The sequence below is a fragment of the Channa argus genome, chromosome 9 (assembly GCF_033026475.1).
Source record: "Channa argus isolate prfri chromosome 9, Channa argus male v1.0, whole genome shotgun sequence".
Classification (NCBI taxonomy): domain Eukaryota; kingdom Metazoa; phylum Chordata; class Actinopteri; order Anabantiformes; family Channidae; genus Channa; species Channa argus.
This window is the reverse complement of record NC_090205.1, coordinates 10402221-10427704: the sequence shown is the minus strand read 5'-3', so window position 1 is coordinate 10427704 and position 25484 is coordinate 10402221. Positions and strand designations below refer to the sequence as shown.

The following is a 25484-nucleotide window of genomic DNA, read 5'->3' as shown; positions in this document are numbered from 1 at the left end:
ACCACCCAGAAAAAGAGCCAGGCCATAACTCCCAACTATGTGAAACTTAAAAAAAAAACACTTTGGTTGCAATTATGCCAGAGAGGTGTTTATTCACCTTTAGGGTTCATGATACTTTATTGAGGGATTATAATTTCAGTACATGAGCTGACACAACCTCACCATCACTACTCTTGATGTGGGGCAAGTAGCTGATTTAATAATGCAGATACAGTTTGTCAGGATTGACTATGATGATATAGATTTATACACTCACTCAGAATGCACACGTGCACCTGACATTCTCCTGACTTTCTCCAGAGGGGGGTGTACAATATGTGAAATTGCCTGAGTGAGATGCTACCGACGTTATCTGGACTTTGTCCTTTGAGCCCCCTAGTACAATGTTCCTTCTAATATGCATGAAAACGTGTGTGCAGCATGCTGCTGTGTCCAGAATTGTTGGGAGGATTTAAAATGACCCGATGTTCATGATGTTTCTATCACTCAACTACTGCAGCAGTTAATTGATAGAACCTTTTTTTTAATTTTTTTTTCATTTCAACACAACACTGTATCCCAAACCCTAGGTTTTCCATCATGTTATGCCTCGTTTGCACGCTCGTCCTGCACTGAAATCAAGTAGAGTTTCTCCTGTGAGGACGCGTCTGACTCAAAGAGGTCCCGCTGTGTGTTACACGTGTGAAACGCAACTCCGGACAATGTCCTCGGCTGATTTCTCCTGACATTGTTCTGTGTTCGTATGAATGTACGTCTCTCCCTGTCAGCCCTGAGACGTGTCCCGCAGTTCACCCATTGACAGCTGGAATCAGCTCCAGCACCTTCCTTAACTTGTAACATTAGAACACAATGACACTAAAAAGCTACTTTAAGATTATGTAAGTTATAAGTTATAGCTAACTTTAGCTAGAGGAAAATGAAGACTGCCTTTTTTAGATATTTTTCTGCCCACTCAACAAGTCGAACACAAGTTGTTAAATAATGAGAAACGCATCTTGATGGGAGAACACTTGGCATGATAAGCCCCAGTGCTTAGCAAGCCACATTGATCAAAAAAGTGGCCATGTGAACTCTAGTCAACAGTGTGCTGAGTGACAGTTCCCACTTCAAAGCAATTACATTTGAAAACATGAACCACAAGCCGAATAGTGCAGCAAACAATATCACAGTTCACTGTATTTTTGTCAGTGACTTGTCCATCATGGCAAAAAACACAAACTTCACGTAATTTATTGACGTTTGCAAAAAATCTCAATAGGACCTCACGATTAGACAGGAAATAAATAATAGTGCACATGCACTGTATGCTACTGTGGGTAAAAAGATATAAACTTTTCAACTTCTGAAAATAGATTTTTTTCCACATACATCTCAACCCAAACTAATGATGCATACACTGTGTGTATAATATGCTTCTCTCACTTTGCAGTGTTTGGAATTTTCTGGACCAAGCAGTACATCCACTCACCATGGATTTGAGAGTTTCTGCTATTTGCTTCAATCCCTAAAAATTATGTGACAAGTCGACCTCAAGTCAAGGTAAATAAATATAGGTTTTGCTCTCCAAAGTTGTTAACTTTAGATAGGAAACTTTCAGGACAGCAGATTATTACTCTCTTCAGTACAGCTCTGTAACCCTAACTCTTACTGCCATACGATTTAACATTTTGTGCAGAAGAATCTTTGCTGTCCTTATGACAGATAGTACACCTCTTGACAATAGAAACAGGGGCCGTTGCTAAAGTTTTGAAAAAGCTGTGTGCACTGCAACAACACATTAGTTTCACATAGGGCCGGCTTCCTCCTGAACTCCATCATAATACCAGCCAGAATGAGGCCACTGTGTTGGCACAGCAGAGAAAATGCAAGGTCATCTTTCTGGGAAAGTTGAACTTGGCCCAGCTTTTGTCACAATACGGTGTAACGTGAAAGGGGCAGTTCTAAAGTTTACCATATGATTAAGTCTAGTCTCATAATATTAAAATCCACTTGTAGTGTTCTGGCATCTGATAAGCTTTGAGTTTCATTGATTCACTGATTAAACAAATGTAGCCTCTTGGACTGTACAGTATTTTCTTTCTATTTATATTTTTTTAAACAAAGCTGTTTGCAGTCCAGATGCTCATTATAGTCTGAAATCATATTAGAGTTATAAAATTCTAAAAGGTGACCCATTAGAGTTCTGTTTTTGTGTTATTTGTTGATGTAGGTTAACGCATAAAGAACTAGGGGCTCATGGATTCTTCTAGTCCATGGTTTGGTTCATACCTTGGGTAATTTGTAGTTTTTAAATCAGTAGTTGGAAATAGTAAGGTAGGAAGAGTCTTGGGCTCTGAGCACTTTGAAAACAAGGATGATCTACTGTACACTCTGCACTGTCCTCAACACATCAAATGCGTCAGGCAGATTTCTGCAGTGGTTGGTGGGGGTCAGATAGCCAATTAGCATTGTGATACAGATATTCTTTCAGTAACACACACTGTGGTGCATATTTCATCTCTTTTATTACAGAGTGGGCTATGTGTAACATATGCCAACATCCTGCAGAGGTTCTCATGCATTAGCCTAAGTGTTTTAATATTGTAGCTTTATTTTATGAAGCACCTTAACTTATAGTATATTTATACATGAACAACATGCATTAGTAATAAAGGTGAACTAATAATTGCTATAGACCATTACTCTCTCTCATGTGCTTAGTCTGTCTAGTACAGGTGTGCTAGGGTAATCGAGAATAAACTCATGCTGATCTAGAGAGACCATGTGTTCACCAGCCATTTAAGTGAGATAGACTGAAGCCCTGCTGTCTCTTGGGACAGGGCAGCTCTACTTTGGACAAATTAATCTCCAGTAAAGATGACTTAGATCAACTTTGAAAAACACTAAGATGAAAACCCATAAAATGATTACGAACGGCGGCCAGAATGACAAGTATTATCAACAAAAATTAATCAGGTGCATCTTTTCATGAACTCAATTAATAATGTGCAACAACGGGGTCTTTTTTCCCTGGAATGAAAATTAATTAGCAGGGGAAGGTCACTCGGAGATGCTGACATCACTCATCAGGCCGCTGTGGCAGTTCTAATTATTTGTCTTCCAGGCTTGGCTGATCAAAAATTATTGCCATACCTGAGCAACATTTAGAAAAAAAGCTTTGTTTAAAGCGCTTTTAATTAGACCTGCTATTTGATTAATGCCGTGTAAGCGCTCAGGATCGGCCCTCTTATCAGCATTTCTGACAAGTTTGCTGGGTATTGTTGTGTGAAAGACATTTTACTGACGCTAACAGACTGTTTAGTATCTAATTCGTTCACTTTAGTTGCAATTAAAAAGCTATTTACTGAGAGAGCACTTGTTGATACTAATATAGATGTTGTAAACTTTGACAAAGCACTCTGTATCAAAATTTGAAATAATCGTGGCAATAAGTAATAGCCAGTAACTAAATTTCCATAATCTGGTTTAGACCTAATAAAAAGTCTAGTTACTCTTAACTTGCAGTAGCACACCTAACCAGTGTTGTTGTGAATTGTGCAATGATCCCCCAAGTTACTCCCTGCACAGTCTTAGAAAGAGCGAGTGTGGCTCTAAGGTCCCACCATTTATTGTGTTTTTGTCAGCCATAATTAATAACAAAAGACAAAGGTCAAACTAAGCAAACATGATTGCCTAACCCCTGCCTGATAACATATCTAGCCACTATTGCCCCCTTGGTCACATAGAAAGAAGGCGTGTCACAGAGCAGCATTGAGGCTTTATCAAGCTCTTGTGTTTTTTCCACAGAGTTATTGTGTTGACCCGTTGCCTGGACTATCTTCAACCCTTACTACATCAATTCACATTACCTGCAAATTAGCAAAGTTCTACTTTCAAGCTCACAGTACATTTGATCCAAATAGACTCTAAATGCCATTTCTGTTCCTATTAACCTAAGGATCGGTGTGGCAGATATTTTCATGAGGTTGCTGGGGAAAAAATACGGGGCTAATGGCTTGGTTGTGACAGCGCTATTCATGATGATTTATGATTCTGTGTTTAAGTTGATTACTCCACTGCTGACTCGGAATACTATTTCAATTAGTGCACTGAAGGTCACTCCGCGAAATCCCTCCATAATCTATTCCTATTAACACTAATGCGCCTAGTATCCATATCTGTTCACCCTTGTTGATTCAAATCATCCCCACTCCTAACGGCCAGCTTGTTTACCAGTTTACTGGTTTGGACGTATCCTAGATGGTAATTTTCTCTCCTGCGTGTATCATTAATGTCTTCAGTTTTGACACATGGCTAGGAGGGACATCTCAATAGAGCTTGGGTGCATTTTTATGGCTTTTATTATTTCTAATTTGTTTTACAGATCAAGTTATATTTATGCTGAATGAAATTGATCCTGAAAGCCCTATAGGCAAATGTGGTAATATGAGGTTAGAAAGCAACAACCTCCTATTACTTGTCATCATGAGAACCAAAATAGCCTCGGCATGATCAAAATTTTAGAAGTCTAAATTAATTTTACATCACTTTCATTCACACTCCCACTCACCCATGCAGAGGAGGAAATTAGCTACCTGTATTTAATCTAATATGTTCCCACTGTTAGCGCTGGTGGACATGATATACCTAATCAGTTCACACTGAATCAAAAAGCTCACTAGACAATGCTTAGTGATGAACACTGTATTAGCTTTCAAAGACAGGGTCTCTGAGCTCACTACCTAGAAAGGAGGCGTATTGTATTTTAAAGGACACATTACTCTTACTACATAAATAGGCCTAATTGCTTGATCTAGTTATTTTGATTCCAGATGTGAGAGATCAAAGATTCCAGATCATAAATTGGCAACTCTTTTTCTGCTAGAAGTTTAATTGCACTTTTTGTGTTTAAATCTTTAAACTTGTAGTTGTTTGGATTAGCAGCAAAATACTTTCTTATCAGCTACAACAGGTCTGTAGGCCTGAGGACAGTAAACATCCTTTTTTTGAGAAGGGTAAAAGTGCTGACATTGTCACCAGTTGATGGGACTCAATCCAAAGGATAGGTGAAAACACTTGGGCACAGTGACATCAATTTTCAAGATGATTTAACTCTGTGCTCCTGTGTTGGAGGAAAGAAACTTCAGACCCCTGATTTACCTCTGATGACAGCCACGCGGCCCCCGAAACAATGTTTCCAAGGCTACTAGCGAATGACGAGTGGTCACGTCTGTACAGCCGTCCCCATTGGTTTGATTTATGTGACCGGGATCCAATAAAAATGGCAATCAAATCAACCCAGCCACTTTACAGGTAGAGGGCTGTCTGATTGAGTTGTCGAAGGCATGGCTGAGGCTCAGAATGATTATGCTAGGAAACGGAGAGGGGTCCATCTCTCTGCACCCAACAAGGACACCATACATCTCCCCGTGCAGCTTTCTTACTCCACTGTGAAATGTATCCAAAATAACTGCACACCTACTGCTTGCCTGCCTCCCCTCTCTGAAGGTTATTTGTCGTCTGAAGGACTCTCCCTGTCAGAGTATGATGAATACCATGTACACAGACAAGAGCAGCGTCAGGTTCAGGATTAGCCGGAAAGCTCACTGATCTGTGAATAACCTAAAAAAGAGGAGCTGAAGATTAGCAATGATGCTTTTAGGAATGATCCATCAAACTCAACTACCTCAGTCACTCAAATGAATCATCTCACTTGATTCTTTAAACCAGGTGAAGTAAGAGTGACTGCCACGGTACCCGCAGGTCACAGAGATCATTTTGAGGATGTTTATTAAATCAGTGCTATCAATTTTCTTACTGATCATCTTTTATCGGTCCCGTCCTTGGGGATGACTCTAGCACACCGTGATGTTAAAGGTTATGGTATTCAGCTTATGACTTCCCCATTGAACCACAAGAGCTTTGCTGGCAATTGTGAATTACAGCAATTGCCAAAATGTAAAAGTTGATACTTGAAATATGCCCCAATTTGAGAGTACCTGTCGCTTAACTTAATTTTCCTTTGTTAACAGAGTAACAACTGTACGAGGCAGAACAAAAGAAATGAGCAAACAATAATCATGAACTATTTGCCTTGGCTTTGAACTAATGACAGTTTAGGCAGGCCTGTTTACTGTGCATGAGGAAGCACACATTCAGGAAGTAAATTGGATCAAAGTACAAGCAGCTGCTTAAGTACTTACTCGCTTCGATAAGCAGAGTGAAATCACCATCATTGTTGCATTAGAGTGACTTGATTCAGTCACCGCCAGGGAAGCAGACAGGAAAAAGAGAGGGGAGCTGATAGTGTACCAGCTCCATGTGTCATGAAGGAGCCACTGGCTAACAGCCAGCCCGAAATAGAACAATTGAACATCACTGTCGAGTCTTTTTGTGCTGGAAACACAATCACCTTGTTGGAGAACAGAGTGCACGGTACAACAGTTACAAACACATCCTCTGGAACAATAGTCAAGCACGTTAACTTTTAACCAAACCAGCTGACACATTTTAAGGCAGTGCATTTGTCAGGGAGGGTTTTGTGTTTTTCTTTTTTCTCTCCTTTGCCTGCTACAGTTAACTCGGTGACATTCAATAGAAAAGCTGCCTACTGCCTACGAAAGTCAACAGAATAAAAATTTCAAAAATGGAATATGTTCCGTAGTAATGAGCAAACAAGCCAAAAGAAAGGGCCTCTCAATATTTTCAAAGCAGAGGAATTCTCTGGATGGTCTAAAGAATTTGAAATGACATCATTTTATGTTTCCACTGAACTCTGAAGACCTTTCCTCCCCGGCAAGGAGGACACAAGGAAAGTTCAAGAACTGAACAAGTCAGTTGGACTAACATGGCATGGAACAGGAAATAGCCATTCATTGATTTTGTGTGTGTCCAGAAAGATCAATTTTATTCTTCCTTTGTTTTCAGACTACAATGCACTAAAGCTCCTGCAGCAGCAGGATGTGTTTCGTAGAAGTGCAGTCCAAATGAAGCTATAAATCAAGTGTTGGAGCAGAAACACATAATGTCATCCCCCATAGACCATGTACTGTACAGTACCGCACCTCAAACTCCTCCATTCTGTTTTGACTCTGCCTGTACAAACAGTCTGACAATGTCAGACAATGTAATTAATATGACTGTCAAAACATCTAAACAAGTACTGTTGAAAACCGTTGAGAAAACCTAATACGATGCACATTTATTGCGTTTTTTATATGTAGGGCTGTTTTTATTCTAATGTTTCTCCCATAAAGTGAGTAGTGTTGGTTAGATCAAACTGTGTTGAATATGCTCCTTTATGAGTTGTTGGTTGTTATCTGGTTCAACATCATTCTGTTGTTATGCAGTTTGTTGATTGAGTGTGTGTGCGTGCACGAGCACATATGCCTGTGTGCATAAACTGACACTTCTTTAATTGTATTGCACTTGTGCTATCTGGTGCTGGAGTTAACTCGTAAAAGTGAAGTCTCAAGCAGATTCCCAGCGTCTGCCTATTTAAGATTCATAGAAAATACCATCCACCCCAATCAATATCTACTTGAGATTTAAGTTGCATTATGTGTCCCCTTCACAGGCATGATTTAAAACATCAGCACAAAGTATTCTTAATTTTATTGCCTGCTGTAAATTAAAATTAATGATGCTGACATCCACAATTAACAATGAAAAATGCAGATTCTTATAATTACTTTAGCAGTAATATTGTTTTCAGCCCAGGCTCAAGGTGCTCCTCATATGCTCTGCAACATTCAGTAAAACACAAAAAGACAGCTTCATTACATTTTATTTGCTATAGGAAACAAAAAAAGGGTCTAACAAAAATCCACAGCTCATTTGGGAATATCTCGCCATGCATAATTAAGCAAATTTGATTGGAATTAAGCATGACTTCTTTTGGTTGGGTTTTAATGAATGCAAATCAGGCATCTACATCCCTAAGATTAATTTCAGCCAATTAAAAAACAAAGCTTGTTGGAAAGTGTAAAAGTGTTCAAAGCCGGGCAGCAAAGCAGTTTCTCTCTCCCTCTCCCATTCCCTCTCTCTCCTCATCTCATCTTCATAACTTGCACTCAGGAGAATCCCCCCTCAACTTTGATCATTAGCATGAAGTTACAGGCAAACAGTATGAATTCAAATGTGGCAGATATGCACTGCCAAGATTCTAATGCCTTTTTAATCTCAAAGTGGCACCCCTTAATAGTTTCTTTACACAATTATTGTTTCGGTACTTCAGTCTTAACATTGACGGGGCACTTAAGATATGCCTTTGTCAGAAAATATGTTTAAATATACTCCGATATCGATACAATATGCTAATTCCTCTGTGACGCAAAGGTAATCTTTATGGCATTGAATACGTCTTTGTTCTGGGATTTGACAGGACAATATATGACAATTATTCCGCATTAGTTTAGCCACAATAGTGTTGGCACAACCCGAAATCAACCTTTATCAGTGTTCAAGAACACTCAATTCATCTGACTTAAGCACTCAGGAGATCTCATCGTGATATTTTCCATGTGAAGGCACCGTTGCACATCGGACCATTGACAAATAACGCAGCTCTCGCCAATAAGAAATGTCAGTGTCAGCCAGTGTCTTCGGCTTATGTAGGTGTAATCTCATTATGACAGCCTTACATTACCCTCTATTTTATGTATTGTTATGTTTTTGCAGCCATCAATGCAAAGCACCATTGTACCGAGCAAATCCTGCTTGTTTGGAGAGTCAGATGTAAACGCTAATGATTGAGGGCAAGCAGGCACCTTCGGGCTAATGCTAATCTGCCTGCGCATAGCTCGCAGAACGCCGTATACATTGATTTGATCTCTCACATCAAAGGACAAACATTGGTGCAAGTCAGCAGTTGCCCAGTCAATGTCATTCCTTGAAGTGATCCCCACACATGCATCTTCATGGGACTGGGGAGGGAGCGAGGGAATAGAGAATTAGGCAATCAGATCTATTGGCATTTCTTTAAAGGAGATTCATGGTGTGAGGAAAGAGGAAAAGTGAGGAAAAGTGTTTCCCTATTCACCTGCTAGCCAGAGCCAGGTCTGTGAGGCTTGCTGTGTTTAGATTGCATTAATCCATCTGTCTCTACCTGTTACAGAGATTTCATTAATGTTGTCTTTTAACATCAAGTCTCCTGCAGAGTGGGGAATAAGTTGAGAGTGCTCAGAACTCTGCAGAAAGTTCAAAGCGTCACAAGAAACCCTTTATGTGTTCTCTTAATCATTCAAAAGCCCATCCTAGTATGCCACTTGCGTAGCTCCTCCATATGACGAGAAGAATTAATATTTGGCCTCTGATGCATTCTTTTTGAAAGAATAAAGGAATGTGAAGGAAAAGCATTATCTATTCAGGGAGCACAGGGAATACTCTGGCTGTGTCTCAGTTCTGTTGTAGCTGCTGCGTCTCATTTTGTCTGTCGCAGATCACAGGGCTTCAGACTGGTGTGTTTCTGAGGGAAAACGGAGAGTGGGAAATTGTACTGTTTTATTAGAACCCTGTGGGAGAGTTTTGTAGAGGCAAGCATGCCATTGAGCCTATTTGCATCATGCTAGCAGTGAATAGATATGATAATATTGTAGTACTTTGGAATCACTCGCACAAAGTGGTTTATGTGATGACTTGTCTGTCGTGAGAGTCTCTAGCAGAACCCCTCATCATATCAGAGAGAAAGTCTGCACTGCTCTTTTATATTCATTTATTTTTTACCTCAAATCCTCATCTTTTGACTTGCTTATGATCACAACTTCAATGAGAAGCAGTTCAAATACTGTATAATACAGAATTATTTCACTGCTGTTTTCTCTCATTTGTTCTTTTTTTACCTCTTACTATTTTTTTCTGTTAGTCGTCCACTGTATTAATGTATTAACTCTGATGCCTAAGGCTTTTCATTTCATTCAGAAAGGCCTCATTGCTATAGAATTGGTCTTATGCTTAGTTTATGCATCAAGGACCACTCATTCAAGTTCAGTAGAGCAAACCTCTGCGCCTTTCGAAGCATTTGGACCGCATTATTATGAAAGTATAGTGTTCATACATTTGTAACTACGATTGCTACTCAGCCATCAGTGTAAAATTTGCTATTCTATTCTATTGCTAAGTTTCCTGAATGCAGCGAGACAGAGAGAGGGAAAAATGTGTATACCCTTTCTTCGCACACATAATAACACAACAGAGATTATTGTTCAGAGGGTTAAACCAGTGAAAGGCTGTTCAGTACATTTGTTTCAGACTGTTCTAGTGAAAGACTGAGAACTGGAGTAATTTGTGCAAAGCCTTTAAACATTCTGTGTGTTCAGTGGTGTCTTTTAAAAGCACTTTAATTAATTTCCATTGGATTGCATCGAACTATTTAAAAAGGAGGGTACTGGGGAAAAAGTCTGTCTGCTAGGTGTAGGGCTAAATTGTGTTGGAGTGAAGAGATGTTACTGAGAGATGGGAAGCCCAAGGGACACGCAGGAGGACAATGCTGTCTCTTGGGAGAATTTTATGCTGCGGAAGTGAATTTGAATACATAAAGGAGAAAAGGGGAGTACAACATAGCTTGTGTTTTCCTGGTCCCTTGTGTGGGAGATGATCCTACCTTTTTTGCCACTCTGGCCCTATTCCTGATTAGTAATTTTACATTTTAGGATCTGTAGTTGTGTTGTGAATACATCCAAACACATATCATATTTTAAGTGTTTAGTTCATTTATTTCTAATGAAAGTGTCCATTAGCACGCCACAAATCTGTTACAGATGCATCACCTTGCAGTAAAAGTGTTCAGCACAGATTTATTGCTTCCACTAAAGAAGTTACAGTACATGTTTCCACCTAGTTAGTTCATTTTCCTGTCTTGCTTTCAGCTAGCCCTTTCAAAATCTCAACAGATTCGTGCAGTATTTGGTGGACAAATGGGCCTTGAAGCAATGCATTTGATTGTGAACCCGATCTGGGTGTAGGAATCCCCGATATGAGATTATAATGTTAATAATGTTAATAATATAAGTAGATATTGATTGGGGTGGATGATTATAAACCTCATCTTAAACCCTATTTAGATGTTGGTTTACAATGTTGGTATGATGTTGGTCGTAATATGATTCAAGATTTGAACATTGTATTTAAATGGATTTGCATTGTCTGTGCTCCTTCTACTTATATATTCTGTGTTTCTACATTGAACTGGGGTGTTTTTTCGTGATTTTTAATTGGGCAAAAAATAGATAAATAAATAGGTTAAAATAAAACACAACACAAACTCAAATAGAATGTGACATTTTCATATTCTGCACATTTTCCTGCTCAGGCAGGCAACGCCCAGCACATTCTTCTTTCTTAGTTTTCCTGTTTGGTCTGCCCTCTTTACTTTGTCCCTTATCTGAGCATCATTCATTCCTCCTCTGTGATCCTGCACTTGGCTGTGGTTTGCGAGGCTTGGCACCCTCCCATTCCTCCCCTACCACACTACAGACACTGATCTGCACTGTTCTTTGTCCTCAACTAAAAGCAGAGGGTTGGTGTGTGTGAGGGTATTACTTTTTGATATGCAGCAAACTCACCTGTTTGCATCACACCTTGCCATAATGACTTGTTGCCTTGCTCTGCTGCTGTTTCCAGTTTGTAGTAAAATCACGACATCAAGAACGTCATACTTTTTAGTGTAACCACTGCAAACATTTGCACTTCTGTGATTCCTAATTAGTTCTTAAGAAAGACCCAAAGATTCCAAAGTAAAGTAATAAATAACACCATAATATTTTAAGTCAAACAATGTATAATAACAATTTAACAGTTTGACCGCTTCCTAATATAGTGAATAAAATAAATTCAGTACATTCAAATTCAGTAAATTCAGACAAATATTTTCATTTTTAATATCAAAATCATATGACTTTGTGTCAAAATCTCCATTTTGGGGTCACTGAAAATATCTGCAGAGAGATGTCAGGGAATTACAGCAAGCATTGCAGTTGATGTGTTATGTGTTCCTGTAGAGGTCACTGTTGTGTGGTGCGTCTGCATTAGATTGGGATACTATCAGCATCGATAATACCTTCCTTTATGAAGTCTGCAGCAAGTAGTGTGACATTGAAATAGAGCAAGAGAAGGATTACAAAGTTAATTTTGCCAAGCCATAATGTCTAGTACAAACAACATTGTTTTAAAAGGAAAAAGTTTTTTGGCCATTAATCTAAACAATGAGGAACAGTAATTTGTTTATACCCATGTTAATCATGCTGTACCAGTAGTAAGTTAATTTGGTCCAAATAAAGAATCTTACGTACATATGTCTGAAGGCATCTTAGAATTGTAGGATTATTTTCACTCTGGAAGAAACACATTATGTTAATCACCAAATCCCTACATTTGTGTATCTGGAAATGTTTGTAGTGAACAATTATGAGTGGGCTTTATTACTAAGAACACAAATTAGATACTATGAATGAGTTCATCCCAAGCATTTGTATGTGCCATTTAACTCTGAAATCCCTGTTTATTAAACCCCAGTTGCACATATGAATCAACTCTTTGGCATTAATCATGAAGTACAAGGGCCCAGATGGTACAATCTTAGCCAAGCTTGAATTAATACGAAAGGTTGAATCACTGCTGCATTGAGATCCGCTCAAGGACCTTTGAAGAATGACATGAATAATCATTGTTGTTGGATGCATAGTTTATTAACTCAGCAGAGCATAGTGACCTGTATGGCAAACTGAGAGACATCATAGCACACTGGGCTGTCCTGCACAGACTTTTTGATGTATTACAGCTTTAATACTGAAATGAAGAATGACTTCTTGCACAAAACTATAATATAACTGTAAAGTTTTTCTATCATATCATGCGACATAATATCATACCGTGATCGTGATAAGTACACAAGATCAGGATCAAAGTGGTACAATAACAATGGCTACACGTGACTGATTCTTGACAGTTTAATTGCCTGTTGATCCTGGTAAAAGTAGTGTGGAGCAACTTACAGTACATTTAGTTTGGTTTGATTATCAGTAGAGCAATTTGAAGTTTGTTGATGTTTAACTTACCATACATTGGCCCAATGTACTGGATTAATGTCATTGCTGATACTAATCACAACTGATATTCACCAGGTGGCTAGAAACACGACTCCAAATAAATGTTAAATCTTATCCAATCTTGCATTTGCAACTTTTTCCTGCTGCCCCCCTAAAACATGTGATATTGAGTTTCAGTCATTTGGAACAATGTCATAAATAAATGTACACAAACCTAATCTCCTGCAATTAATAAAGTGCTGTTATGGATTTTAAATTGAAAATTAAAAAAACAAAACCCTGGTATAGTTGGGTCAGTAATATTTAGCAGACAATGCTTTGACTAATAACTAGATTGAGAGGTTAGATGATAAAGTAGCAACAGTTTCCTTCCTGATTTAGAGCTGTTGATGTGTCATTTAAGCTAAATACTAATGTTAATAAAAGGTCAGCCTGACACTATTAGTCTGTTAATGCTAAATGCTACTCTTTGAAAATAACTAGACTAATAGCATTAAATCTTTCCAGTCCTGACCCCTGTCCACCACAACATTAAAACCACAAGGTGGTATTAATGTTTTGCCGGATCAGTCTGTCTCCTGTCACTGCTCATTGTAACACACTACATAATCCTTTTGATTTGCACGAAAACAGTCCTCCTCCACTTTGCTCTGGCCTCACACTTAATGTATTCTACCTTAGCTGATTTCCTGATTCCAAAGGACATTGCATCTCATTTCTTGTCACTTGTCTCCTAAATTCCTAAAGGTACAATTAGCATTTTGTTTGACAAAATGTTGAAGGTTCATAGATTGATATTTGCAAAAATGTAGCAGGCAGTTTTTTTTTTCAAATGCAAATTCTGACATTTATTAACTTTTATTACAGATACTCTGTTTATTGATTGTAAAACTTTGCATAGATTTAATGGGAATAAAGTAAAATTACAATGTTTAAACACAATCAGTGTGGCCAACCAGCAAGTGTGTAATTTAGTGTTGTGTGGCAATGAAATGTTTTACGGGCCTTGATTTATGTCCTGTGCATGGCATTTCTAATGAGAGAGACCAACATTGCAGAGTGCCTGGGTTCCAGGAAACTACGTTTACAGCAGATCTTTTTTCTCAAGAGTGTTTTTCCCTTGTGAAATAATGTCAGCACTTTCCCACCTTCAAAGTCCTTTTGTTTTCAGATCTATTAACAATTCTAATTGTACAGGAACACTTGTTAAGTAAGGCTGGTAAATAAAGCAGGAAACGCATTATTTCCTTTTAGTGCAGATTAAAAGTACAGCTATGCAGGGTTGAAACACATTAATGAGGTTTTAAATAAAAACGCTGGCAGGGAATTTACACCGCTGACTGGTTTAACTGCAGTAAGCAGTTGATTTTCCTTGATGTTAAAGGGGAACATTATTTTACCCACTAATGAAAAATACATCTTTCCACCCTTCTATCTGTTAATTAACATGTTTGTGTTAAGGGATTTTCAAAAAAGGAATACAATCGCTTTCGATCTGATTAAAGTAAGTGATACATAATAGGGAGGTTGTTTTCCTTGGGTCCTTCTGTTAATTGAATAGCTTTGTATGACTTGGAATGTTTTTCCTAGTCACAATAGTTTGCTTGGACCTCGCTGCCTGGGATGCCCCTATCTTAATTACGGATCGTTTTCCAAATGTGGTTCAATTTCCTCAGCAGGACAGTTTCTGTTAACTGCTATTTTTTAAGGCCAATAACAATGTCAAAGCTAGAGATGATTAAAGCAATTAAAGTTTCCCTTTGTTTTCTAAGCACAGTGAGATAGGCCTGCCTGTTTGTTCAGCATTTATTAAACATTTACTAAATGGAATTGAATCTGTCATCGACAAAGTTTTCCGAGACAATTACCTTTTAGCATGGCAAACACTGTTTGACTCAGCTAACATCGCACAGCTTATGGCTGTGATTAGCCATTTGATTTCATCAAACCAAACTAAAATCCTCTAGCAGAGAGAGAGAGAGAGAGAGAGAGAGAGAGAGAGAGGGTTAAATATAATTTTACCATCAGAATTTCTCAATTAGCATACCACATTTTCTCCATTAGATAAACTGCCTTTAGAGAGCTGGCTGGTTTAATCTGTTTAATGTCCGTGTAAACTATAATCTCCTGATTCTAAAAAGAAATCCCTTAAGGACATCATTCGCATACACTCTTCATAAGACAGTTTTTGAAAGACACGATCGAGTGCAGCTTTTAAAGCGGGACTGAATAGTGATGGTTTGCTATGCCACTCATGCTTTTCTTTTCTATGGCACACGGATTGTGCAAGCTGTGGTTTCACTGGCTTGTGTTTAGCTAATCATTAGTAATTATGCTTTTACAAGCTTGTCCTTGCTTGACTGTTATTAGAACAGTAACTATAGATGCATTTTACTTCCAGTAGTACAGTATATAGGTTTATGCGGGCACTCTGTCTTCTGCTTAGTGATTCTACCAGTTTTAAGGCAACAACCTGTTGTATATGAAGTCATATGTCACATTAAATCCTTGTTCTTGAAACATATATTATTTGGAGGAGATACCACCATGTGCCATGTATCAGACTTTGATCTCTGATTGACTCTGAAGTGTATCAGACTGTGTACATGCACGTCACTACCAATCGTAGCAGCATTGGACTGTTAGTGTATATAAATATTGAAATTAGGATTTGTTGTTATCCTATTGAACGATGACCAGGGAGAAATCATAGTGTTTACATGCATATTATTGCCCTCCATCATACACTTCAGGCTGTATGAATTAGGGCCTGCAAACACTGCCTCATTCTCCTTGCATCACGCCAAGAGTCACTCCATTGATTACCCTTCCCTGCTCCCAGGAAATGGCTCATGCATCTCATGTACATTATAACAAATGTTCTCTTTGCATTACAATTGAATTGTGATTGTTATGTTCAATCAATGGGGAAAGGTCACAGGATCGCTCCTGCCAGCGCTTTAATGGAGAAGTCGATGAGGATTCATTTTAATCACTGCGGCTGTGGCAGAATGAGCACAACACTGAGAGACTGTCAATGGCCCGGTAATTACCGCTGTTTATACAGGTTTCTGCTTTAGCAATTTAGATATCCACAAATCTCTCTGTTTCTTGCACCGCAGTTATATTGGAAGCTGCGCTGCATCAAGTGAAGTACTGAAGGATGTGGGTCGTGACTACTCTAATTGTGGGACTATTGGTGAGGCTGGCTGTTTGAAAATGGAGTGAACACTATTTGCTTCTGTTTTGAGCAGTTACATTATCAGAAAGCTGTTATTTTTACATACAGTACTTTACGTGAAGAGGCATTCTATTAGCTCTGCTGAATCCAGCCCCTGCCCCTTGCAGGTGTATCAAGAGAGGGAAGGTTGCGCAGGTGTGTTACCCATTTTCACCGTGCATGACTGTTTAGATTTACTTCAATAGCCTAAGTTACTTTAAGTGTCAATGCTCTTCAAGAAGTTGCGATTCTGTAAAAAAAAACCCCAGTTACTTCATATCCCAGAATTCCTGCTAAAGTGGAATTCTGACTTACTTTTTAAACTTTTTCTAACATTAACTGTTTTCCTTGTTGTATCTTTCTGACCTTCAGTTGTTTTGTGCTGTTATAATATATATATATATATATATATATATATATATATATATATATATTTATTTATTTTTTTTTACATATGACGTACACGTGACGTACACATACACGTGTGGCCAGAATTAGCCGGCAAATATGCAAACATTAACTGCGAAGAAAAATGCTGTTTTAAGCAGACGGGAATTGCAACTAACATATATTTTTTTTATTATCAGTGAGCCTGCCAGTTGTTTTCTTGATTAAATTAGTCATTGGAATGTTTGGAAATGAACAAAAACTGAGATTTCTGGAAGTTTTCCAAATTCCATGGTGATGAAGTTATATTTGTAACTGGGAAGAAAATGAGGTGGCTGGTGCAGAACATCCTCACACACTCTTCACGAGTGCTCTCTGACATCCCCCCCTTCAATTCAAGTGGCATGTTTGTCTTGGACGATGTCTATGGATAGACAGGGTCAAGGCAATATAACCTTGGAGAAACAAATATTCATGATCAATAAGTGCTTTATTCCAAGCATCTAAATGATTGTAATGTCTGAATCTGCTTCGCTTCCTCTTATTTGCCCATGCAGAAAAGCAGTTTAAAGATTTATGCAGACTAGGTAAAAGGCCATTTTAAAAGACTACACAGGATCCCTGCTTTCAAATGTCATGTAATCACAGGTTAGGGGAGAGTACTGGGCACAGAGAGCTAAGTGATGTTACAGATAATGAATTGCCTCTGAAATATAATACATTGTGAGTATGATTCTTTGTTCCAAGCTCTGTACACCAACTCTGTACAATTAAAGTTATTTATCTCTCTCATTTTTTAAGTTCATCAATTATATTGTGATACACTTAATGTCCATAAGAGGATGATGTATGATTGGTCTAATTATTTCTTATTCACCATGCTTTCTAAAGCATATCAATTTTGTTAATACCATGTAATTAAAACACGTCAGTGCGCTACAAGTTGCTGGCTGTATTAATGACTATGAAATTATTTTAATTAAATAGCCAATTATAGAAAAATCCTAACCATGAGAATTGACATTTAAATGAATTCAATTTAAATTGCTTTTCAACATTGTTTTATCAAAGCTTTATGGGGTGAATAAATTATTACATCAAACAATATACTGTGTCATTGATCACACACAAGTCTTTCCCCATATCTATACATTTTCAAACACTTTCCTGATGCCATACATCATACTGGGTGATTACATTTTGACGTAGTCATTTGTTTACCGCAATCTCATCCACATGTACTGTACTTCTGTGCACTACTAACACAAAACTCCTAACTTAACTGCCCATGTGACAAAGTTGACCAAGTGTTCAGTCATGCTGGAAACTTTAACTGTTCTAATTTCTAAATTTGTCATCAATTTTTGCAAGAACAGTTTTAAACTTCTGGTGCTTCTCTCCGCTATGACACACACTATGCGACACAGGTCTTTCGCAAGTGAACTCTTCTTAGTACGCTGTTTCTTTCCAAGATAGGTTCCCACATGATAGTAATGGTTTTGAAAGTATCGTGGCATAACACACTGTGCGAGTATACTGATTCAATTTTTGTGATCTGCACCATAACAGGCATCAAATACACGCAGCCCACCCAGCTTGTTGAAAGGCCTTTGTATCTAAAACATCCTGTGGTGCTTTTTAATAGCTATTAGGCTACTCAGGATCATATATTTTCCTTTTTTCCAGCATAACGGTAATGAAAGTCATTTTTCAGACATTACAAGCACAATGATTTGCAGTTAACCCATGCAAACAAGAGAAATAGTGGGCAAACTGTTGTGACATTCATTGTATATAATGAAATCTTAATATGGTGCATATTTAAGTGAAAGGTTAGCAACATAAAGGGCAAATGGATTGCCTGGCAATGAATTTTAAGCAGCTATTGATTTTTACACTACAAGCTACCTCTTTCCCTGCATGATAATTTTGAAACGGCACACTGCTTATCTTAAAGCTGATCTGACACAACAGGACAACACGAATACACAAAATTTAAAGGCGAATGCAGACTGTGATAAGCAACGCCGTTCTTAATGTGCACTACACTGATTCCACCCAGAAAGAATACACAAGTGTTAAAAGTTCTTTTTATCTAGTACAAACACATAACAAATACACAACTGTTTTACATTTTCATGTATATGTCTCACGACCGACTGACAACTGACATAAACTCATCACTCAAGTAAAAGTGCCTGAAAACAATTACTCCACTGCAAGTAGTAGTACCACTTAAAATTCTTTACTTAAGCTGAAGTAGTAAATGCTTTCTCTTAAATTGACTTTAGGTTGATACTCTACTAAGAACACAGTACTGTATGACCAGTATCAAACTTGATGTTTTTAGTAACACAAAATGAAAATAAGATCTGTTTCACCAGCTTGTAAAGGTGAAGACTATTGCACAGAAACATCTTTGGTAATGAATAAAAAATAATAATAATATAAGATATAATATAAGATGTGTGCAACTATAGAGACTGGTTTATTGGAAGGAAAAATGCAATAGTCAAATAAGTCCTTTTATGGTTTTCTGCCTTTATTGACACATAAAGGTTAAGCTCTGTTTACTGCTCTTGTACTCAAAGCATCTAAGACCTATTTGTAATAGGGTGTAATCTGGTAATGGAATTTAAGGTAGTTCTGCTGCATGTTTGCATACTGTAGTGTTACACTAGCTGACTGTAAAAAAAAAAAGGCCTGTACATCACGAGCTACTGTACATCAAACCTCAGCAGACAGGATGGTTCAGAACACATGTTTCAACTCAACATGAGCGGCTGTGCATGAACCTGACCCCCATGATAGAAGTGCTGCATTTCCTCCCTTCTCTGCCTTTTTCCTTCTTTACTGTGCTGTCTGAGGTTCAGATTGAGGGACGGTTTGAGACTTCATGTGTCAACTGGGCTAAGTCCTCATAAAATACCACAAACCTTGAACAAGCTGGCGTTCTGGCTGGGAGTTGTGCAGTGTGTGTACAGCGTTTTTAAAGTTGACACTGCATCACCGTGCAAGGCGCTCGAAAGGTAAATGTGCACCGTTTAATGGTGTGTGTGTGTGAATATTTCTATGTTTTTAGCACATAACAGTTCCCACAAGTGCTTGATTTTTCTCACACTACCTGATATACTCAGATGTAATGCATTTAACAATACACAGATTTAGTCAGAGTTAGTTTACAAACAGAGGTGCCAGAAATAAGCCAAAGGAAACAGTTTTTGGCACGTTCACCAGCTCATGTGTTATTCTCGCATTGAAAAGTAAGTGGGAAACAGTTGCTGACGTGAGTCACCGTACATTGATAATCTAAACTCTACAATGCACCCTGTTGGAGATTAGTGATCAAACTTTAATTAGTACAGTGTACTTTAGTGTTGAAGTCTACATATGTAACTTTAATCAAACACAAACAATCATTTCCTCATGTTGCGAAATGCTTTTACTTCACACAAAAAGCTAAAACCACTTTGACTGTGTAAATACAATGACTGAGGACTAATTAAATAAAACCTTCTTTTCCTTCTTACAGATAGAACCTACTTTAAACAGTGACTCATGCTGGCATGCTCAGTTAGAACAGGAGATATGACATCACAACTACAGTGGGAAAAAAACCCACTGCAGTGTTAATGCCTGAATGAAACTTAAATTACGAGTCTGCAGGAGTTCTGTAAAATGTGCAAGTGCAAAAAGTTTTTCCTCGGGTTATTGTGCACGGAGCTATGGGTTCTCGTTGGAGCAATCACTTCTCAATTTAGGAGCGATGTGGTTTTGCTGCAGCTGGACAGCAGGTGTAACATGCATGGCTGTAAGAACCACAAATAAGTCAAAGTGCAACTTCAGGTATCGCCGCAGTGTTCTGACCACGGCACAGAAATCGAAACAAAACTTTCGTGCAATGTTTTTTTATCCAGGTCTGATGCAACATAACCGCATCTCTCTTATAAAGTGTTTTAAACAATGCAGCATTTGAACAGACCTGAAGCATTTCAGTGGCAGCCGGAGCCCAGTTATCTGTTCTTCAAAGGCTTCCACTGTCCCCTAGCTCCTCCCTCTCTGTACCGTGTGACAACAACAACTCATCCACAGAGCGGAGCTGCACTTTTCAGCTCATTTTCCTCCTGTCATTCCTCCTCCTATCTTTGATCATTGTCCCGCCGCTCAGCCCCCCCAAAAGCCCTCACTCAGCACGCCTTTTTTTTTCGGCAGCTCTTTTTACTTCCCAACTTATCTGAGGAGCTAAACTCTCGTGGATTCTTTCATTTAGGGGTGTCTCGGCAGGCTGGGTTTTATACTTTGAACTTCGGCTACTCTCTTCCCCTTCTGTAGGTGACCATGGCCGTGCCGGCTGCTCTGATCCCACCAACTCCTCTGGTCCCACCGCCTCCGATCTCGACCTCCTCCGCGACGACGTCCCCGCCGTCGACAACTTCATCACCATCTCCATCCTTGGCCCCCCCATCTGGACCCGGACAGAACCTGTTCAGATCAGAGCTCCTCGCCACCAGCAGCCCGGGCATCCCGACCCCTAACGCGGCTCTACCTCCCGGTAAACCCGTCTACTCAACACCGTCGCCTGTTGAAAACATACCGCAAAACAATGAGTGCAAGATGGTCGAGTTGCGCGGTGCCAAAGTAGCTTCTTTCACCGTGGACGGCTGCGAGCTCATCTGCCTTCCGCAAGCTTTCGATCTGTTCCTGAAGCACCTGGTCGGCGGACTGCACACGGTCTACACCAAGCTGAAGCGGCTGGAGATCACGCCGGTGGTGTGCAATGTGGAGCAGGTCCGCATCCTCAGAGGGCTCGGCGCCATCCAGCCGGGGGTGAACCGCTGTAAACTCATCTCCAGAAAAGACTTCGAGACTCTGTACAACGACTGCACCAATGCGAGGTTAGTGGAGAGCTGTGACATTTTGGTTTAAATGTCTTTACGGACAGCTGCGCGTAAAGGCGCCGGAGTAGGAAAGGGGGAGACATTTTTCCTTCTTTAAAGCAAGTGCCTCAAGCGATATGATTAGCTGGTCAGCTCCATGCACTAATCGATTGTTCTAATGTGTGCAAGTGTGTGAATATGCGTTAGCGTGCGTGTCACAAACTTTATCCGAGCATCCGAGCAACGTGCTGGTAGCTGTTGGACGGGAAGAGGCCATCAGTGGGCAAAAAAAAGTTCAGGGAAAGTTTTTTTTTAACACGTGCAGGGCAAAGCTGTGCTACGACGGATAGGCTGTCTGCATCACAACACATGAATCGATACTGTAGGCTGCACCTCCGCTGAGTTTCCCTAAGCTGTTGAATAAACTTCAGGTGTACAGTTGCCACTGCAAAGACGATTTTCTATCATCTTTTATGAACAATGCTTTATTGCAATTATTCCTTAATTCCTTATTTGTAAGTGACTGGGATAAAACTATGTTATGCCTTATTATTGGTCCTTGGCACTTCAGCTAGAAGTTTAATTTTAAAAACATAAACCCAGACAAACCCAGATTAGATGGCATGGAATAATTTGTATAAATGTATCATTTGTTTTGATAATGTTGCTAGACAGTACGTTCCTTAAGCATCTCACAGCTTAAAGGAGCTTAAAGCCAGTTTTATACACAGTAAATATTAGGGTCTCTTTCTCTCTCTCTCACACACACACAAATACACACCTATTAGAGTGTCCCCCCATAAAACATTCGTAATGTTAAATAAAGAAAGAGAAGATAAAAAAATTATTTTGCAAAAAAATTAATCTATAACCCCATGGCTATAAATAAAATATTTAAAGCTTTGTATATTTTAACATGGAATGATTTAAGTGGGATCAATATTTGATTAAAAGCCGTTTTTACTGTCCTTTTGCTCCTAGCTTTGATGTATCGTTCAGTCTTACAGGAAGGTTCAGCCTGGTCAAATTTACCATCTTACCTGTCACTATGATTGATTCCTTATTGATCCCATACCCAGAGATGAGCTGGAAATTCAAATATGATGGAAATGTGGGGGGAGCAATAAACACTTTGAGTGCTAGTTGTTTCAGCATTATTTATACAGCACTTTGGAAAATTAGAAAATTATAGTGTGAAGTTCAACTTAATTATGACTTTCAGATACATGCTTGAGAATCAGAACCACCTGTGGAAAAAAAAAACACACAGAAACACATGCAGACACAGAAATAGTTTTGGAAACAGCAAATTTTTATGTATTAATTTGTACCATTTAGGCCTATATGAATGACAAGGATGAATACTTTTGCAGTGTCTGCAAACTCCACTGTTAGCCTGGTCATAAAAATCCAATAACTCAGTTCCATTTTGGGGAAGACATTGAGAGAGCTATTATTACAAGTTAACATTTTTTATGATAATGCATTTTCTCATATAGTTTATATATTTGAAATTGTCATAACCTGTAGTTTGTTTTTTTTGTAAATGAACAGGGCCTCTTTCCTAATGCTTACCTAAAAACAGCCTTACACATTTACATACAATATTTGGAGCTTATGAATATGCTGCGGTTCCATATTCCAGTAGCAACCATCTCAACCACTCACCTGTGCACTTTGGTGCTTAAGCATCATTTACATAAAGTACCAAGGGAGCAGAACATACCCCCCCCCCCCACTTCTCCTCTCTCTATAGAGAGAACCATACCGTGCGGTTATCCTCCTCTCAAGCCTGGCGTGGGGCTTCAGGTGACAAAGTATGTGGTTGAACTCTCCGGGTTGTCAATGGGGGGATGGCCAGCGATGGGGTTAAAGGATAATGCAGTGCCTCGCGTCGCTTTAATGACGCTAAAGTGCTGGGCTATTACGGGCACATGGGCAGGACTGTAATTGTCTTTGAAAGCAGCCAGGTTCTCCCGGTGCGGGGCTGAAATCAATCACTCAGACCCGGCCTGCCTGCTTGCCTGCCCCATTTGGAGAATTACATCATGGAACAGTGAGGCATCCGCTGGATAAAAGGCTTCTGTTACTTAGAAAGAGTTGATTTTATTTGCTAGGATGTGTGCTTTACTCCGTCTGTCATTGAATTGCTGCTGACAAAATGATCAGACTGAGTAAACAGGACACAGGTTGCCCTGTAGGTGAAAACAAGTTCCCTCTCCACAGTCGATGTTCCTTTTTGCACCGACTTACTGCGAGATAAAAAGTATCTGAGTTCACTGCTTACCCGCTCAGGTTACACAACAACAGCCTGCTGCCTGAGATAGTTTAGCTTTTCCTCTCCCTATTACCGCAATGTCACTACTCTTTTTATACAGTGGCAGAGTGGTAACAATAAAGTGAATAATACTCCTGTACAATGGGTCTTACTATTTCACATGCTGCTTTTCCCCACCCACGGTCTATTGTGTTAAAACAACGCTACTCTCATTTTGCACACAGTATGAATGTGAATAGCATCACAGAGCACTGCAGCATCCCGCTGATTTAGTTTTGATGTGGACACAAAGCTTTAACAAAATTGTTACCTACTATTTTTACTTTGAAAACATTTAAATGGAAAAGGGTGCTTGTTAGAATTTTGATTTTAGATTATTATTTTTTTTGTATTTTATAGATTAAAAATGTGATAACCGAGAGTGAAAAATATCTGCTTTTATAGTGAGTGTTTGAACTTTTTGTTTTTTGCCTAACAAGTGACACTGAATTTTAGTAATTTCTGTTAATCTTTGAAGATACTAGAAATATCCTCATTCTCGACCCCTTCATTTTCTTAAGGGCTCTTGTGCCAGATTAGCAGGGTTCACTCTTGCTACCATACTGATCCAGGTTCGGTAATCTCCCCTACATTATGACTCTGGCCCTCCAGGAGCCCTCCAGGAGCCCTCTGTTCCAGCTACTTGTTTTCCTTTTCATTTTCCCTACGGTGGGATGGAAAAGGTTCTTATTGCCGCGTGACACTTGAACTCTTTGAAAGGTTATTATAACATGGGGGGCGGGGGGTGGTGCAGAGATATCGCATATCTCTCATTGGTTTGCTTTGTGGAGGCAGGCTATCCGATGCTGGGGCGCAGAAATGCAGCAGTTAATTGACAATCATTGTCTACCCCTGAAGGTTAACCACACGCCCCAGACAATGTCCCACCACTGGGAATGGGACGGCTTTTCACTTACAAGCCTTTCTTAAATAGATTTTCCTCGGCTCGTTTCAGTCAAACAGGTTCGACTCTGAACTGTTATGTCACGTCACAGTGAAGCGACTTTTCCTTTAACAAAAATATCTAATTGTTACTGATATGACAGCAAGTGTTATGAGAGCTATCACCTCTCTTGTTCCTATTTCAAGAGTGTTTATGCCTAAACACACATATTTGCAAATGACGGTAATTGTTTTGTTTAGCGCTCAGTGTGAGCTGCCACTGAGGGTGCCAGCTTGTCTCTCTCCCTCCTCTCCTCTGCTGAGCTCTCTTATAATATATTTGTTTTCTACAACGCACGGATGTGTTTACAGGTACTCAGGGGAGATTTCTGGATTCCATTCAAATCATTCCCAGTCAGAGTGGGTGCTAAGATACCCGTCACCCAGCAACCACATCCAAGAGGGAGCTTGGGCGATAATAACTTCAAAAACAGAGTGACAGATGCCTGATTAGAGAGAGGGGGAGAGAGAAAGACAGGCAAGAGAGAACGGGGGAGAAAGTGAGACAGAATGAGAGAGAGAGAGAGAGATAATGGTATACAAAGCTGTTTAAAATCCAAATCTATTCAAGTACTTTCTTGAAAGTTAAATTGGCCCTCATATTGTGTGTTGTTTTTTTATTGAAGTAAAAAAAAGCATTTTAAGTTTTAATCCTTCAGTGGGGCTCTGCTAAATTTGATTAGGTACAGTACATGTGCTCAAGTCAACTGTGCAGTTGG

General features: G+C 39.2%; 1 protein-coding gene across 3 annotated transcripts in view; it reads left to right on the top strand.

The window, feature by feature from the left end:
• Positions 1-20569: 20569 nt before the first annotated feature.
• Positions 20570-25484, top strand: part of dachd (dachshund d) — a 91841-nt gene continuing 86926 nt past the window's right edge. For 2 of the 3 annotated variants that reach the window (XM_067516370.1, XM_067516369.1), the window contains exon 1: positions 20571-21524. In XM_067516370.1, the coding sequence (XP_067372471.1) occupies positions 20968-21524 (557 nt within the window). In that variant the 5' untranslated portion in view covers positions 20571-20967. Of the gene's footprint in view, positions 21525-25484 lie in introns of all 3 variants that reach the window. The other variant, XM_067516368.1, reaches the window with a different exon arrangement.